The sequence below is a fragment of the Dama dama genome, chromosome 23 (assembly GCF_033118175.1).
Source record: "Dama dama isolate Ldn47 chromosome 23, ASM3311817v1, whole genome shotgun sequence".
Lineage (NCBI taxonomy): Eukaryota > Metazoa > Chordata > Mammalia > Artiodactyla > Cervidae > Dama > Dama dama.
In genome coordinates, this window is record NC_083703.1 from 26,425,287 (window position 1) to 26,444,611 (window position 19,325).

At 41.8% G+C, this 19,325-nt stretch overlaps 1 protein-coding gene across 16 annotated transcripts in view; it reads left to right on the plus strand.

The window, feature by feature from the left end:
* The window catches only part of KIAA1217 (KIAA1217 ortholog), a 440,539-nt gene that overhangs the window by 414,661 nt on the left and 6,553 nt on the right, over positions 1-19,325 (plus strand). For 14 of the 16 annotated variants that reach the window (XM_061126199.1, XM_061126210.1, XM_061126205.1 and 11 more), the window contains 4 exons: positions 1,507-1,690; positions 5,174-5,337; positions 6,021-6,182; positions 16,735-16,854. In XM_061126199.1, coding sequence (XP_060982182.1) covers positions 1,507-1,690; positions 5,174-5,337; positions 6,021-6,182; positions 16,735-16,854 — 630 coding nt within the window. The remainder of the gene's footprint in view (positions 1-1,506; positions 1,691-5,173; positions 5,338-6,020; positions 6,183-16,734; positions 16,855-19,325) is intronic. The other 2 variants (XM_061126208.1, XM_061126195.1) reach the window with 1 other exon arrangement.

Here is a 19,325-nt window from a genome sequence, read left to right on the forward strand (position 1 = left end):
ACACTGCATTCCCCTGGGTCTCTCCTTCCCCTTCTCTAAAGTTTCCTCCACTCAGGACTGTGTCCTCAGTCCCCAGTCCTGCCTCTCTTGCAAGTCAGCAGTGGATAACTTATTTCAAGAGGTGACATCTTAAAACCACGAAGGTCAGAGTCCTGGCCACTGGACCTCTGAACACGAGGCAGCTCCCCTCTGCTCCAGACTCAGAGGCTGTGCCCCTGAAACTAAGTTAGCTGCTTATAAAATGCGTATTGTAAGATGGGGTGAAATGTGATTGATGATGATTCTGCCTGTCAGGGTAGGGAGGAGGCTGCAAGCACATCTTGCTCCTGAAAGTTAGTGGACCTGCCACATTAAACATCTCTGCATTGCAAAGAGGTCAGTAGGATGATTCTTTTATTTAAAAATGTCTATTGAGAATCTATTAGGCATAATTACCATTGTTATGTGTGTATTTTAAATTTCAACAGCACATTCACAAGACACCTCTGAAATGCTCTGATTCTGGTAAGGAGGCCCGAGTCTTCCTACTGGCTCTGCCTTTGAGCTTGATTCACTCAAAAGATGTTACTGAGCCCAAGTGAGTGCCAGGCCTTCATAGGTTCTGGGGTAGGCAGTGAACAGAAGGGACCAGGCTCTGGTGATGATAAATGCTAGGAAGGAAAAAACAGGAGGCTCAGGATGGTGACAGTGCTGGCTGTTACTCCTAGAGAATGAATCTTGGGCAAATCCTTCATCTCGCCGGGCCTCCGTGTTCTCACTGTAAAATACATTGATTCCGTGATCTCCTGGGTCTTTTCTTATTCTCACAGTATAGGGTTCCACTGATCCTGGTACTCATTTCCACTCTTTTTTGAAATGATAATGTAACATGTCAAAAATCACAGGAAAATGTTCTTTCAAAAAATGTACAGATATTTTAAAATGCATTTTATGTATTTCTGTGTAGAGACTGTAGAACTTAATGGAGCTTAGAGATTATCTCAATACCCGCTTCATTTGGTAAATAGTAAAATGTGACCCAGAAGGTGATACGGCAATTCTTTTGACAGCAGCAGAACTAAGACATAGGATTAGTGAGTGTTCTGCTGTTTATTTCTATCATTTCCTCTATGATGAAAGCTCAGTGTAGAAAAAAAGAAAGTTATGGGCTACATGCCTTTGAATGTGTATCTCTGTGTCCCTCTCATGAGTGCTGGGAGAGGAGAGTATGTAGTAAGTGCTCAGTAATAATTTAGTGAATGAATGGTTGGGTTTCTGAGCTTGCTGCTATGTGAATGAACATCACTTGGGTGTCTGTGGCAGCCTGTTTAAGGAGATGTAGCAGATAGCATAAGGGTCAGGTTTGTCTGATGTGCAGACATGTCCCTGGACACAGAAGCCAGAGCATCATTTGACCAGTGCTTTCACTGAGTTATACTTTCTCCCACCCCAGCATCAAATCTCAAAACTTATCAATTCACGTTCCCTTCTGACTTTTGAACTTTCTTCATTGCTGTTTTCCTTCAGAAAGCAGAAAGGAAATGGGAAGAGAAAAGGCAAAATCTGGACCACTATAATGGGAAGGAGTTTGAGAAACTCCTAGAAGAAGCCCAGGCCAATATTATGAAGTCAATTCCAAACCTGGAGATGCCACCAGCCTCAGGCCCCCAGCCAAAGGGTGATGCTCCAGTGGACAAATTAGAACTTTCAGGTAAGGTGCTATCCGAGCTGTGTGGGCTGACCACCCACAAGGGCACAAGCTGGCAAATGGGATCAAGCTCTCACTTCCTAAAGATCTTATGTAATATTGTACCTCAACTATGCCTCAATAAAAAACTTTTATAAGTTTTGGGTGCACAATAGTGATTCACAATTTTTATGGGTTATATTCCATTTATAGTTATAAAATAGTGGCTATATTCCCAGTTTTGTACATAAATCACTGTAGCTAGTTTATTTTATACAGAATAGTTTATAACTCTTGGTCCCTTACCCTTATCTTGCCCCTCCTCCCTTCCCTCTATACTCACTGGTAACCACTAGTTTGTTCTCTGTATCTGTGAGTCTGATTCATTTTGTTATATGTGTACTACTTTATTTTTTTAATTCCACATATAAGTGATAGCATAAAGTATTTGTCTTTCTCTGACTTACACCCTCCAAGAGTCCATGTTGTAAATGGCAAAATTTGATTCTTTTTATGACTGAGTAGTATGCTATTGAATATATACACCACACCTTCTTTATCCATTCCTCTGTTGATGGACACTTAGGTTGCTTCTATATTGTGGCAAATGTAAATAATGTGACTATAAATATTGGGGTACACGTATCTTTTCAGATTAGTGTTTGTTTTGGGAGGATATACACCCAATAGTACTATACTACTGCTGGTAATTCTGTTTTTAGGTTTTTGAGAAACCCAATACACACAGATGGCCAACAGTTATTTGAAAAGTTGTTCAACATAACCAGGGAAATCTATTAAAAAAATTAAGATAACACATGTTAGCAAAGATTGGAGAAAAGAGTGCCATCGTCCACTGTTGATGGGAATATAAATTTGTACAGCCACTATGGAAAATGGTATGAAGGTTTCTCCAAAAATTAAATATAGAACTACCACATAACCAGCAATCCCACATCCAAGTATATATTCCAAGGAAACAGAGTCATCTCAAAGAGATATTAACACTCTCATGTTCATTGCTGCATTATCTGTGAAGGGATATGGAAAAGTTCATAGCTAAAATGATAACGAAGATGTGATATGCATATGCCTATTATATATACATGTGTACATTATACTTATTGCATATTTATACATATAGTCTGTGTATATGTATATAGTGTATACACATGTATAATATATGTGTGCATAACTGTGTTTTATATATATATATATATATATATGAACATTATTCAACCATAAGAAATAAGATATTCCTGCCTTTTGTGACAACATGGACAAAAAGTGAAGTGAAGTCACTCAGTTGTGTCCAACTCTTTGTGACCCTATGAACTGCTGTCCACCAGGCTCCTCCATCCATGGGATTTTCCAGGCAGGAATACTGGAGTGGGTTGTCATTTCCTTCTCCAACACGGATGAAGCTGGAGCATATTATACGAAGTGAAGGAAGCCAGACAAAGAAAAACAAATACTGTATATCCTCACTTATAGGTGGAATCTTAAAAAAAAAAAAAAGTGAACTCACAGAAGCAGGGAGTCACGTGGGGATTAATGGGGGCAGGGAGGCTAGCAGAAGGGGGACACACTGGTCAATGGGTACAAGCTTTCAGTTACAAGATGAATACACTCTGGGTATCTCAGGTACAGCATGTTGACAATAATTAATAATACTTAATTTGCTGAGAGAGTAGATCTTAAACATTCTCACCACACACACACATACAAAACTATGAAGTGATGGATGTGTTAATGATTATGTTAAGAACTTCACAGTGTTTATGCTTATCAAATCAACAGGTTGCATACTTTACATATGTATAATTTTGTTCAATTATATCTCAAATCTGGGAGGAAAATAAAGTCCATTTTAACAAGAAAAAAATTTTTTAATTGGAAACAACAAACCCTTAGATGTCTCTAGAGTCTACTATTTTGATTTTTATTGACTAGTTCTGTTGAGGAACTATAACCATAGCAGGAAAGCTGTGTTCTGCGTTAGGATTCTAGAATAGTATACACTAAGGAAAAATGTAGCTTCTGCCTTTCTTACAATGTATGACCCTTTGCCACAGCTGGGGGAACAGGAGGGCTGTGTTTAAATTGAGACCTCTCCTTAGAAAACACCAGATTTTATGAGCTCCCAGAGGGATGTTAGATCACAGTGAGGATTCACATTTTTTTTTAATCAAAATTATTAGATGGTATATTTAACCAACCACACTATGGAAATTAAGCATCACTGTCTCCATAATAATATAAAATAGCTGTTAAACTCAAGCTGGTAAATCTTCAACCAGTTACAAACCATGTGCCTTATTCTGATCTTAAAATTATGGACAAAGACATTATTTTACATGCAGCCCAGTGCATTTCAAGTTGGTCAGAGACAGAACCTTTGTCATTACATATGGGAGGGAGACCAGAGCCAGGCTGTTGGCCTTGGGATGGGACCCTATAACCCAGCACCCTCTGCACAAGCCAGAAACCGTCCACTGCAATCACTGGCCTGTCACCCTGATGACTTACCCAAGCCTTTATTAAAAATTTCAGTAGAAAGTCCTCAAGCACCTCCTCTAAACAACTCCACGTCATTTGCTCAGAACAGACAAACACTCCTGGGAGGCCAGACCTGTGAGTCCCAGAGTTGGGGCAAAGGCCAGCTGGAAGCTCCGATTCCGAATTTCTGGCTTTACCACATTTGTGAGCTCTTGGATAGAGTATTGGTAAAAGGAGGAAGGGAAGGATGTTGATACAGGACAGGAATGAAACTGTTTGAGTAAGAAATGCCTTTTTCTGGGCATTTTGGCAGGAAAGCTCAGCAGATAGCTGCATCTCCTAACCTTTGGTGTCAGTACTACTTTCTGATTCCCTCATTTCTGCATTTGCTTCTTCCTTTAATTAGCAGAGAGACCTTTTCTAACCACATAACCACGACCAAAAAAAATCCACTTTCTCCCCAACTCTGTCCTGTGACCCCCATCTGCCTCCCACTCTCCCTCTGGCCCTTCCTGGGCCAGATTCTACTCTCACCTCCTCCGCCTGAAGCCTTCCTCCAAACCCTCCTTTTCAGACTCAGGGATGAAAGCTCTGGAGGCCCTGCAAGGGGTTCTGACCTTTCATTTCTCCAGGTAAAAGTTTTTTGGGGTAAGAAATTTGTTTAAAAGTCACACTAAGTAATACTTGCATAGCATTTGCTATAAGCCAGGCATTATTTTAAATGCTTTATGTGCATCAAACCATTTAATCTTCACAACACCCAGTGGAAACAATATTGTTAACCCATTAAACAGATGAGAAAACTGAGGCAGAGAGAGGTTAATTAAATTGTTCAGGGCCTTTCTAGGACTTCAAACCAGTCAGGCTTCAGGGCCTATATTTTTAGTTGTTGCACCATGGAGAGAAGAAAGAAGTTTTGAATCAGGTTGCACTGACATTCTAGAAATACAGTGGACTTTCTGGATGTTATCTTAAAAGCTGATTTTGCAATGACACACTGTTTTCCAGAAGACTCTCCAAATTCAGAACTGGACTTGGACAAGCTGGGGGGTAGGTCCCCACCTCCTCCTCCTCCACCTCCACGGCGGAGCTACCTTCCAGGATCTGGGCTCACTACCACGAGGTCGGGCGACGTGGTCTACACTGGCAGGAAGGAGAGTGCCACTGCTAAGGTCTGATGGGTGAAGCCCTGCTGAACTGGTCTGTGGGTTCAGATGATGCCCCTAGACAAGGTCTTCTCTGCTCTCCTTTAGAACATAAAAGGTAGCAAACAGGAGAGAATGAACTAGATCTCCAAGGAATCGCCACAGATGGGAAAATGTCAGTCAGTATACTATTGGAATAGACTCAGCCCCAGGAGTTTCCTATCCTTACTTGACTTTTAGCTGCAACTATGTGAAATTCAATTCACCAGCTACTTCCCCAGCGAAGCACACTAACACGGAAAATGGGGGCCTGAGGGGCAAGCACAAGAAAGATCATCTTACAAAGGTAACTGCGATTAGCTGACACTGTTATAGGCGTCAACAGAGGTTCAGAGAGCTTTCACTTCCACTTAATCTGGCAAGCTTTGTCTTTTATGTTAAATGAAAATACAGTTTCCAAGGAGGACCTTTCTAAAAGGCATTGAAGTTAAGGAGTTTTAATACTTCAATTCATTTGCCAAAATGACACCTTGGGCAAGGAAAAACCCAAACTACATGCGAGTGGACAAAACAGCCTTTTAGCTTGATCTGAAGAGCTAGGAAGCTGAGGCACCTAGCAGTGAGGCAGTGCATGCTCTTCTGTGATCTGACCCCCTTTTGCCAGCACCTGGGGGTGAAAAGCCAGTAACTGTGGTTCAAATCTTCCACAGGCAAGCAGTGAAGATGCTGGACCAAGTCCACAGGCTAGAGCCACAAAGTGTCCGGCCGAGGAGCCGGCGACAGCCTGGGCCCCATCGCCACCCCCTGTCACTGCTTCTGCAAAGGAGGAGGAGGAGGAAGAAGAGGGAGACAAAATCATGGCAGAACTTCAGGTATGTGGAGAGGTGACTGACCGTGGCTCCCGGCCGTTCCCATCTGGGACCCTGGCTGTGTCTCTCACAGATTCATGAGCCAGAGCAGGCATGGGGAGAGCCCTGTGGGACCTGGGCCATGTCACCTGCATCTCTGGGCTGGGCCTCAGGTGGCGCTGAATGTGTGTAAGGCATGACCATTGCATAAAACAGCTCAGGAAGCGTATGCCCAAAAATTAATTCCAAGCTTTCCTAGCTCTGGCCAGTAGGATTTACTTTCCTTCCAGTGTGAAGTCTCTGCTTCATTTTAAAAGCACTTATTTAACACATTATTGACTGAGGGATTTTTGCAGAAACTAAGGCCCATGGCCAGCAGTTTGTTAAGTGAATACTGAAACATCTCAGGTCACTAACATTTGGGTAACAAAAGACCTATGACTACGTTTGTGGTCAATAATGAGTTAAGGGGGATTAGAAATACCAGTCCTTTCTAAGGACTGATTCAAGCCCCCTTCGAGTGGGGCACCCTTCTTCCACTTTAATTCTTAGAACGACAGGCCTGGGATCATGCGGCCTTCTGTCCTCCATGCCGAATTCCCAGTCAATGTCAACATCATCTTTTCAGGTATTCCAAAAAGCAGAATGATCTTGATTCCCATTTTCTTTGGTCTATTTGAGAAATGTTACTGTATTTTTAGATTTTTATTTGTTAGCAGACCCAGTCTACTTGTAGGAATGATGATGGGTTGTAGGACTACACCCAGAGTTGGTCCCACATTCAGATCCTTGGTGTAAATCGGCACCAGGTGTACACTCTAAGAACTTGTCTAATCAGTCATAAAGCACAATTCCTAGACCAAAGTCTATTTGTAGACTATTTCATTTTGATTCATGAATTAGTGTGGGACTTTTCTGCCCCTTCGGTGGTCAGATCAAACCTCTTTAGGGCTCCGGAACATGTTCGCCAAGGTACCAATGGTTTTGTGCAGCCCAAGGATCTGCCTTCTTCATTTGGAGCAGGAGAACTTTCAGACCATGCTACATGTCCACCTCCGCTCTTCCATTCTGCTCTCCATGGTAACAACTGCCAACGTTAAGCTGCTTGGGTTTTCCAAGGAAAGCCGAGCTGCTGGTTTATTGGTCACATGCATGAGCCCTGTCTAGCCTCATTAAAACTTGGACTGGCCTGAGACATCCCCTCCATTAAACAGTTTGCTTACAGGTTTTTAGACCGGTCAGAGAATCTCATTCATAGGAAGCATGGATTATAGTTAGTGACTCATGAAACAGTTGAGTGCATGGAGGCCTTATCCACTGGGGGCCCTCTGACCAAGACACTCGTAGGTCAAGGCTACTGGCTGCTGGGCATTGGTGCCTGTCCTAAGATGCACAGGCAGATGCTGGGGCCATTCATTATAGCATTTGCTCCCAAATTATGGAGTAAATAACAAATATGAAGGGGAAGAGGACAAGCTAGTGGAGTAGAAGGATGTCAGCTTATCTGCTCTCACAAAAACACCAAAACCATAACTAACTGCTGAACAGCCATCAACAAAAAGGACTAGAACCTACCAATAAGAGACACTCTACATCCAAAGACAAAGAAGAAGCCAAGATAAGATGGGAGGAGGGACACAGCTGCTGCTGTAACATCAAATCCAGTACCTACCAGGTGAGAGACCCACCAACTGGAAGATGACTGTATCACAGAGGTTCTCCCACAGGAGTGAGAGTGTGGAGCCCCACACCCAACTCCCCAGCCTGGGGGGCTGGTGTCAGAGGAGCCCGCACAGCATGTGGCTTTGAAGGCCAGCAGGGTTGGCGTCAGAGGACTCCACTGGATGGAGGGAAACAAACTCCACTCCTAGAGATGCACACCAGGTCTTGTACACTCTCAACCCAGGGAGAAATCAGTGACTTCATAGGAGCCTGGGCCAGACTTCCCTGCTGGTCTCAGAGCGTCTCTGGGGAGGTGTGAGGTCACTGTGGGGTCAGAGATACTGGAGGCAGACATCCTGGAAAGTACTCATAGGTGTGAGCTCCCCAAGCAGTCACCATTTTGACCTGGTCCCACTCAACAGCCTGTGGGCTCCAGTGCTAGGACACCTCAGGCCAAACAATCAATAGGAACACAGCCCCATCTGAGCCCATAGCCCCCTCTAAACACCCACCCCTTGACACAGCTCCACCCACCAGTGGGCAGGAAGCAGCCACTCTCACCGGAAAGCCTGCACAAGCCCCTTAGATCAGCCTCCTCCCTCAAGAGGCAAACACCAGAAGCAAGATGAAGGACAGCCCTGGAGCCTGTGGAAAGGAAACTACAATCGAGGAAAGGGAATCAATCAGTGTGATACACCCATATTAACAAAGAATAAAAACCATATGATCATCTCAAGAGATGTAGAAAAAGCTTTTGACAAAATTCAACACCCATACATGACAAAAACTCTGCAAAGTGGGCATAGAGGGAACCTACCTCAATGTATTAAAGGCCATATATGACAAACCCACAGCCAAATCACTCTCAATGTTGAAAAACTGAAAGCATTTTCTCTAAGATCAGAAACAAAGTAAAGATGTCCACTCTTGCCATGATTATTCACCATAGTTTTGGAAGTCCTAGCCATGGCAACCATAGAAGAAGAAAAAAAATAAAAAGAATCCAAATTGAAAAAGAAGTAAAACTGTCACTATTGGCAGATGACATGATACTATAAATAGAAAATCCTAACGATGCCACCAGAAAACTACTAGAGCTAATCAGTGAATTTGGTAAAGTTGCAAATTACAAAATTAATGTATAGAAATGCAAGGGATTTCTGTGCATTAACAACAAAAATATCAGAGAAATTAAGGAAACAATCTCATTTACCATAGCAACAAAAAGAATTAAATACCTAGGAAAAAACCAGTCTCTAAGGAGGTAAAAGACCTGTATTCACAAAACCACCTAAGATACTGATGAAAGAAATCAAAGATGACACAAACAGATGAAGAGAGATATACCATATACTTGGATGAGAAGAATCAATATTGTGAAAATGAATATACTATCCAAAGCAACCTACAACTGAATGCAATCCCTATCAAATTAACAATGGCATTTTTCACGGAATGAGAACAAAAACTTTTTATGATTTCTGTGGAAACACAAAAGACCCCAAATAGTCAAAGCAATCTTGAGAAAGAAAAATGGAGTTGGAGGATTCAGGCTTCCTGACTTCAGACTCTACTGCAAGCTACAGTGATCAAAACATATGGTATTAATAGGCAGGATAGAAAGCCCCAAGATAAACCCATGCATCTATGGTCACCTAGTCTATAACAAAGGAAGCAAGAATATACAATGGAGAAAAGACAGCCTTTTCAATAATCTGTGCTGGGAAAACTGGACAGCTGCATATAAAAGAAGGAAATTAGAATACTCCCTAACACCATACACAAAAATAAACTCAAAATGGATTAAAGACCTAAATGTAAGTCAGACACTAGGAAGAACATTCTTTGACATAAATCACAGCAAGAAGTTTTCTGACCCACCACCTAGAGTAATGAAAACAAAAACAAACAAATGGGACCTAGTTAAATTTAAAAGCTTTTGCACAGCAAAGAAAACTATAAACAAGATGAAAAGACATCTCTCAGAATGGGAGAAAATATTTGCAAACAAAGCAACTGACAAGGGATTGATCTCCAAAGTTTGCAAATAGCTCATCAAAAAATTTAAAAAAAAAAAACAATAAATGGGCAGAAAACCTAAATAGACATTTCTCCAAAGACGTACAGATGCCCCCAAAACACATGAAAAGATGCCCAACATCACTAATTTTCTGAGAAATGCAGACCAAAACTACAGTGAGGTATTGCCTCACACCAGTCAAAGAGACCTCACACCAGTCAAAAATCAATAAACCAATAAATGCTAGAGAGGGTGTGAAGAAAAGGGAACCCTCTTATACTGTTGGTGGGAATGTAAATTGGTACAGGCAACTATGAAGAACAGATGAAAGTTCCTTAAACTAAATATAGTACTACATATGATTCAACAATCCCACTTCTGGGCATATCCAGAGAAAACCGTAACTCAAAAAGACACATGCACCCCAGTGTTCATTGCAGCACTATTTACAATAGTCAGGACATAGCAGTAACCTAAATGTTCATCAGAGGAATAAATTAAGAATAGGTGGTACACACACACACACACACACACACACACACCAGAATACTACTCAGCCATCAAAAAGAATTAAACAATGCCTTTTCCACACAGATGGGCCTAGACACACACACACACACACACACACACACACCAGAATACTACTCAGCCATCAAAAAGAATTAAACAATGCCTTTTCCACACAGATGGGCCTAGAGATCATCATAATAAGTCAGAGAAAGACAAATATATGATATCACAAATATCAGTTCAGTTGTTCAGTCTTGTCCAACTCTTTGTGACCCCATAGACTGCAGCATGCCAGGCTTCCCTGTCCATCAGCAACTCCTGGAGCTTACTTAAAACTCATTCCATTGAGCCAGTGATACCATCCAACCATCTCACCACCCTCTGTTGTCCCCTTATCCTCTGGCCTTCAATCTTTCCCAACATCAGGGTCTTTTCCAATGAGTCAGTTCTTTGCATCGGGTGGCCAAAGTGTTGGAGTTTCAGCTTCAGCATCAGTCTTTCCAATGAATATTCAGGACTGATTTCCTTTAGGACTGACTGGTTGGATCTCCTTGCAGTCCAAGGGACACTCAAGAGTCTTCTCCAACACCACAGTTCAAAAGCATCAATTCTTCGGCACTTGGCTTTCTTTATAGTCCAACTCTGACATCCATTCATGACTACTGGGAAAACCATAGCTTTGACTAGATGGACCTTTGTTGGCAAAGTAATGTCTCTGCTTTTTAGTATGCTGTCTAGGTTGGTCATAGCTTTTCTTCAAGGAGCAAGCATCTTTTAATTTCATGGTGCAATCACCATCTGCAGTGATTTTGGAGCCTCCAAAAATAAAGTCTCTCACTGTTGCCATTGTTTCTCCATCTATTTGCTATAAAGTGATGAGACCAGATGCCATGATCTTAAGTTTTCTGAATATTGAGTTTTAAGCCAACTTTTTCACTCTCCTCTTTCACTTTCATCAAGGGCCTCTTTAGTTCTTCTTCACTTTCTGCCATAAGGGTGGTGTCATCTGCATATTTGAGGTTATTGATATTTCTCCCAGCAATCTTGATTCCAGCTTGTGCTTCATCCAGCCCAGTGTCTCTCATGATGTACTCTGCATATAAGTTAAACCAGCAGGGTGACAGCTAGCCTTGATGTACTCCTTTCCCGATTTGGAACCAGTCTGTTGTTCCAGATCCAGTTCTCACTGTTGCTTCCTGACCTGCATACAGATTTCTCAGGAGGCAGGTCAGGTGGTCTGCTACTCCCAATCTCTTTAACAATTTCCCACAGTTTATTGTGATCCACACAGTCAGAGGCTTTGGCGTAGTCAATAAAGCAGATGTTTTTCTAGAACTCTTGCTTTTTCGATGATACAATGGATGTTGGCAATTTGATCTCTGGTTCCTCTGCCTTTTCTAAATCCATCTTGAACACCTGGAAGTTCTCAGTTCACATACTGTTGAAGCCCAGCTTGGAGAATTTTGAACATTACTTTGCTAGTGTGTGAGATGAGTGCAGTTGTGCAGTAGTTTGAACATTCTTTGGCATTGCCTTTCTTTGGGATTGGAATGAAAACTGACCTTTTCCAGTCCTGTGGCCACTACTGAGTTTTCCAAATTTGCTGAGATATTGAGTGCAGCACTTTCACAGCATCATCTTTTAGGATTTTGAAATGACTGAACCTAAAATATGACTTATTTACACAACAGACTCACAGACTAAGCAAACAAACTTAGGTTACCAAAGGGGAAATGTTGTGGGGGTTATAAAGTAGGAGTTTGGGGTTAATGTGTACACATTACTATATATAAAATAGATAATAAGCAAGGACCTACTGTACAGCACAGGGAATTCTACTCAATATACGATAACATAAATGGGAAAAGAATTAAAAAACCAGATATGTGTATACGTACAACTGAATCACTTTGCTGCACACCTGAAACTAACGGAACATTGTCAATCAGTTATATGCCAATGTTAAATAACAAATACAGTATAAACAATCAATCATGGTATATAAATCATGACCCAGTTTGATCCAAATGAAAGCAAAACACTAGGTAATTCCAATTTGTGAAAGGTGAACAAGCACTAATAATCAAAGAGCTGTAAGCTTTTAGGCTTGTGAATAGTCCTGCACTGCCCCCCCAAGAGAAGTAATTTCTGTGTTCCAGCTCTTGAGGATTTTTTCCTCCACTGATATCTAAATAGCTCGGATGCTTTCTTTGACTGAAAGCTACACAAAGGCAGAGTATCTAGCTTCCTGCTGTGTTATTGGTGGTCAGGTGACAGTGGTGAGTAGAGGGCTCTAACCCTAAGGTAACCACCCTCATCAGTTAGCCTGCTGCATTAGAAAGTCAGCCAGTGGCCCCACTGGAGCCTTCGCCTCCACAGGCTCTACAGAGTTAGGCAGCCCCCAGCCCCGCTGAGGCAGGACAAGCAAGGAGCAGCTGCAGCCCCAAGTGCAACTGTGGGACAACTTTCCTGCTTCATGTCAATGGGCATCAGAAGGAGAAAACCACTGGCTCTGAAGTCCAGGGTCTAACAGCCCAGTGGAGATGGCGAACGGCCTTAGTAAGCAGAGCCGGGGGCCTCTACAGGATCAGAGAGGACAGGGTGTCTAAGCAGGGGACCGGGAGCCAGAATGGCTGGGGAAGATGCTGGGCATCAGCTCTATGTGTATTTTAAAACCTGTGCTGGAAAGTTCATGTGGGGAGGGCACAGGTTATTCTTTGTGTCTACAGGTATTTCCAAATGACAGTACCTGACATTAAGAAAATATAAGATGATTATTTGAAATTATTCATTTAAATAACTGTTCTTTAATCTTGCCTGCATATTAGAATAATTTGAGGAGTTAAAGTCCTATGACACTATAAAACTCCTAGAAGAGAGCATAGGCAAAACATTCTCAAACATAAATCATAAATAAATCAGTATTTTCTTAGGTCAGTCTCCTAAGGGTATAGAAGTAAAAACAAAAGCAAGCAAAATGGGACCTAATCAAACTTACAAGCTTTTGCAAAGCAAAGGAAACCATTTTTCAAAAATGAAAAGATAACCTATGGGATGGCAGAAAATATTTACAAATAATGGGACAAACAAGGGTTTAATCTCCAAAATATACAAACAGTTCTTACAGCTCACAACAACAACAAAAAATCAAAAAATGGGCAGAAGACTTTACAGACATTTCTTCAAAGAAGACATACAGATTGCCAAGAGGCACATGAAAAGATGATCGACATCACTAATTATTAGAGAAATAAAAATCAAAACTATAATGAGATACCATCTCACAATATTCAGAATGGCCATCATTAAAAAGTCTACAATTAACAAATGCTGGAGAGGGTGAAGGAAAAAGGGAACTCTCCTACAGTACTGGTGGGAATATATGTTGGTACAGACACTTGGAAAACAGTACGGTTCTTCAGAACACTAAAAATAGAACTGCTGAGTGGAAGGCAGCAATTCCACTCCTGGGCATATACTGGACAGAGCTCTAATGGATTGGATACTATAAAACTCTTTAAGAGGAAAACACAGGCAGAACACTCTTTGACATAAATCACAGCAAGATCTTTTTTGACCCAAGTCCTAGAGTAACAAAAACAACAATGGGAACTAATTGAACTCAAAAACTTTGCACAGCAAAGGAAACTATAAACAAGACGAAAAGACAATCCTCAGAATGGGAGAAATATTTGCAAACAAAGCAACTGACAAGGGATTAATCTCCAAAATAAACAGTTCATGAAGCTCAATACCAAAACAATAAACAACCCAATAAAAAAATGGGTAGAAGACCTCAACAGACATTTCTCCAAAGACGACATATAGATGCTCAAGAGGTGCATAAAAAGATGCCCGACATCATTAATTATTAGAGAAATGCGAATCAAAACTACAATGAGGTGTCCCCTCACACTGGTCAGAATGGTCATCATCAAAATGTCTACAAACAGTAAATCCTGGAAAGGGTGTGGATTGAAGGGAACCCTCCTACAGTGGTGGTGGGAATGTAAATTGATACAGCCACTATGAACAGTATAGAGTTTCTTTAAAAAATAAAACTAAAAATAGAACTACCATATGATCCAGCAACCCCACTCCTGGGCATATATCTGGAGAAGACTATAATTTGAAAGGAACATGCACCCTAATGTTCACTGCAGCTCTATTTACAATAGCCAGGACATGGAAGCAACCTAGATGTCCATCAACAGAAGAATGGACAAAGATGTGGTCCATCTATATTGGGTTTGCCAAAAGGTTCATTTGGGTTTTTCTATAACTCCTAAACCAAAAAACCTGAAAAAAGCTTTTTGGGCAACCCAACACAGTGGAATTCAGTTCAGTTCAGTTCAGTTCAGTCGTGTCCAACTCTTCATGACCCCACGGACTGCAGCACTCCAGGCTTCCCTGTCCATCACCAACTCCCGAAGCCTGCTCACACTTATGTCCGTCTAGTTGGTGATGCCATCCAACCATCTCATCCTCTGTCATCCCCTTCGCCTCCTTCTAGAACAGTATGAAAAGGCAAAAAGATATGATGGTGGAATTACTCATCCTTAAAAAGGAACAGATCTGTGCCATTTACAGAGTCATGGATAGACCTAGAGACTGTCATTCAGAGTGAAGTCAGAGAAAAACAAATATTATATACTGATGCATATATGGGGAGTCTAGAAAAATGGTACAGATGAACCTATTTGCAAAGCAGAAACAGACACAGATGTAGAAAACAAACATACGGACACCAGGGGGTAACGGAGGGAGGTTGGGATGAGTTGGATGCTGGGATTGACATGTACACTACTGTGTGTAAAGTAGATAACTAACGAGAACCTGCTGCGTAACACAGGGCACTCAGCGCTCTGTGGTGACCCAGGTGGGAAGGAAACCCAAAAGGGTGATGTGTGTGTACGTACAGCTAACTCACTCTGCTGTACAGCGGAAACTAACACATTATAAAGCAACTCGACTCCAGTTTTTAAAAGATAAATGCACCCTTATGTCCATAGCAGCACAGTTCACAATAGCCAAAACATGAAACATCCTTCATGTCCACAACAGATACATGGATAAAGAAGATGTGGCACATGCATACAATAGATACCATTCAGCCATAAAACAGGATGAAATAATGCCATCTGTAGTAACACGGATGGGCCTAGAGGTTATCATACTAAATCAAGCCACGAAGAGAAAGAAATACTATCTGATGGCACTCGTATGTGGAATCTAAAAGGTGGCACAAATGAACCTGTCTTCAAAACAGAAGCAGACTCACAGAGGACAGACCTGTGGTTGCCAAGGGGGGAGAGGATGGGGGGGGCTGGGAGTTGGGGATTCGCAGATGTAAACTATTATATAAAGATATATAGTATGGATGAACAAGGTCCTCATACATAGCACAGGGAGCTATATTCAGTATCATGTGATAAACCATAATGAAAAGGAATCTTTAAAAAAGAACGTGTGTTATGTATATAACCGAGTCACTTTGCTGTACAACAGAGATTGGCACGGTATTATAAATCAACCCTAGTTCCATTAAACAAAAATTTGAAAACTTAAAAAAAAAGTCCTACAGTGCAGAGTCTGGCTTAATTCTCCAGGCGTAGCCCAGGTAACGGTATTTTTTAACTGGATGTCATGCAGCCTAACTGAACCAGTAATTTCAGGGAACGTCGCTGCTTGGGTTACTCTCCTGCTCTTACCATCGTATGTATTGTCGCTCCCTTTCTGCCCTAGACACAGTTGATGCTTTCTCTCTGAAAGCTGGCTGCCCTCACTCTGTTCACTAGAGTTTCCCTCCACTCCTGTAACTACAGTCATTAGTTTTCAGAGACAAGTCTGTGGGGTTCTGGTTGCTCCCAGGCTGCTCAAAATTCACTTTATTCTACAGCAGAACAGTCCAGAGCATGGGAGTATGTTGCTACTGCAAACAGTGAACTGTTAAAGATAACTTCCATTTTAAGGTTTAAAAATTTACAGTATCTTGTGCCCTTTCATTTCAATAAAACTGGCAAAAATATAATGGAAACTGGAAGGATAGCTTCGTAATTCATTTACACAGTCAGCATTTTTAAGGGTCAAAACTCTTTCAAACTTAGCCCTACTAAGTACAAATCAGGTTCACCCAGACAGAATTAAAGGACTTTGATTTCAAAGGCTCTGTCCATTTCATCTTGGCCCCAAAAATAAGGGCTTTGCTGACCTGAGGTCAACTGGGGAGCTGGTTTTCAGGGCACTGACTCCCTAGCCCCAGCATGTCCCACATGCAGGACCAGGCTGGGGTCTCAACCGGGAAATCCTCTGGATTCCCAGCTGTTCCCTCTGACCGCCTTACTGCACTCCATCCTTGTTAACCTCAGTATTTTAATTCCTTAGGCATTCCAGAAGTGTTCCTTTATGGATGTAAATTCAAACAGTCACGCTGAGCAGTCCCGGGCTGACAGCCACGTTAAAGACACTAGGCCGGGGGCCACCGCCCCACCCAAGGAGAAGAAGGTAACGTGGCAGTTACACGTTGGCCACCCTGTGGACCGTCCTTCTTTCCTGGCTCTGACACTAACATCGCTCTGTGCTTGAGCTTCTGTGCGTTCTCTTTTCCTCACCTTTCTCCCACCCCCTAAACTAACGGAGACACAGCTTGGGGCTCACTAGAGACCTCTGGTTCGGGTTTCCAGAGTGGATGCTGTGTTCTGCGCACAGCACACGACCGTAGATGCAGAGTTAGGCCTTTTCTCCCCAAACCAAAGATAAGACATCATCTAGATTCTCTAGAACTCTAAGAGAAAAAAAAACGGAAACATGAAGCAGGTAGCACTTTTTCTAATTTTTAACGTGTCTTCTGGACCAAAGATGTCTACATTAAAAGTAAGCAAAAGCTTTAGATTCCAGGAAGAAAATGCACAGCAAAATTGTTGACCTGCCATCCACAGGTGTATCCATGGAGATGTTCACACATGTTTGAGGATGCCCGAGTTTTTGTTACTACTACAGATTCTCAAGGTGCACCTTCCAAGTCAACAAGCTCAGTATCACTTTAGTGCTACTATACATTGTGTCATTCTCAAAGTTTCCAAAGAGATAACTAGGCTCTGAAACAAGGTCACTGTCATGACATAAGGACTTATTTAAAGAAAGTGAAAGTCACTCAGTCATGTCCTACTCTTTGCGACCCCATGGACTACACAGTCCATGGAATTCTCCAGGCCAGAATACCGGAGAGGGTAGCTGTTCCCTTCTCCATGGAATCTTCCCAACCCAGGGATCAAACCCAGGTCTCCTACACTGCAGGCAGATTCTTTACCAGCTGAGTCATCAAGGAAGCCCCTGGTGGCTTAGCTTAAAGTCCTTTCCTCTACGGACTTTAAGGAAAGGAGATTAACCTGAATGTCTGAACTTCAACTCTGTAAATTGAATCTGGAGCTTTGGTGATTTTTGGAAACAGTCATCTTCTATGAATGAAGCCTCTTAGTTTCAGGGTAAAAAGTCTTAACATCTTCTGCCAGGAACTCGTATTTTAGAATTCAAAGCTTCTAGCTTCCTTTAAGTAAAGTCAAAGAAATCAGCCATAACATAGAGCCAGTAGCTACTTCATGTAGGTACCTCGGTCCAGGGATAAGTAAGTTCAGTGAAAAGATACAGGATCACAAAACCAGAAGGCTATTCAAGCACAATCCTTCAAGAGATGCAGATGCTGGCTTACAGCTGCCAGCCATCCCAGAGCCTCATGTCAACTCCCCCTGCCACGTATTTGGCAAATGAAACTGTTAACCAGGTGATAGGGGGATCTCTATGCACCAGGGGAGATTATTGTTGATTTACCTTTCTCATGAAGAAAATCTCCTATTAGTATGAATTGAATGTGTGACAGTCACAATGGAAATACGTTGCTTCTTCAGTCTGAGCAATTTCCTTCTGTGGCCTTACAGAAGGCTCTGGTGTGTCCTGAGTTATGTGCTGCACTTGAACCAGTGTGACTGTTTCTTCTAAAATACTAACCAGGAGCTTCTTGAGGATCCCTCCAGAAACTCATCATCTCACTGTAGAATTTTTCTAATTTGCTAAAATGCTGCATGGGGTTTCTTGCCCTACAATTAGAAATCCATATCCCATCAATCACATAGATCTCAATCAAGGGTCCATCAAATACAGAGCAAGTCTATACTGATTGTCCAACACCAGGCCATTAAACACTAGGTTTAATTACAGGTGCTTTTTCTGGATAATCATGTTGAGTAGACTTATCTCCTTCATAATAACCATGACTGTCAGAACTGTCCCCAAATTGTTGTCATTATTAACCTCTTCCTGGGCTATTCATCTTCTCTTCCATAAATCAAATGTTTCTTAAAATTCTTCTCCTCTATTGTGAAGTGCTAGCCTAGTACTTACTTGTATAACTTATGTTTCTAATTTTGGTTTCTTGTCCAAATGCTTATTACCTCTGCTTCACCAGTTGTCTGAACAGTCAAATCTCAGAGTCCCAAAACAGATACATTCATGAGACTTAATTACATTTCATGTAGAGTCTTGACTATCTGAGACTAAGTTATCATTGTGAGATTACATGACAACTGTGAATAAGTTACCCTTGATAAAGTTAATTCACTTGCTTTGATCCCTGCCTTCATTTTTCTAGCCCGGCACCAAAAACGCTAGGTCATGTGAAACCTACACTTGACATCTTTACCTTAGTGACTTTCCATCAGAGGAGAGTCATTTTCCTTTGATGAAGCAGATCCATTCTTGCTGCTAGATCTGTTTTAAAATACATATATTTCTGGGTGGCATTTGAAATATTTCACTGGGTATGACGTGGACTGACCAATCAGAACAGATGCCAGTCCTAACCCCCTAGTAAATGGGGTCAGCAGAACAGCAGCCCTGCACATGCCAGCTCCTCCTCTGGGTATATTCACACTCAGGTCCTAGCAGACTATGCTGACTCCCTCTTTGGAGTTGAAATCTTA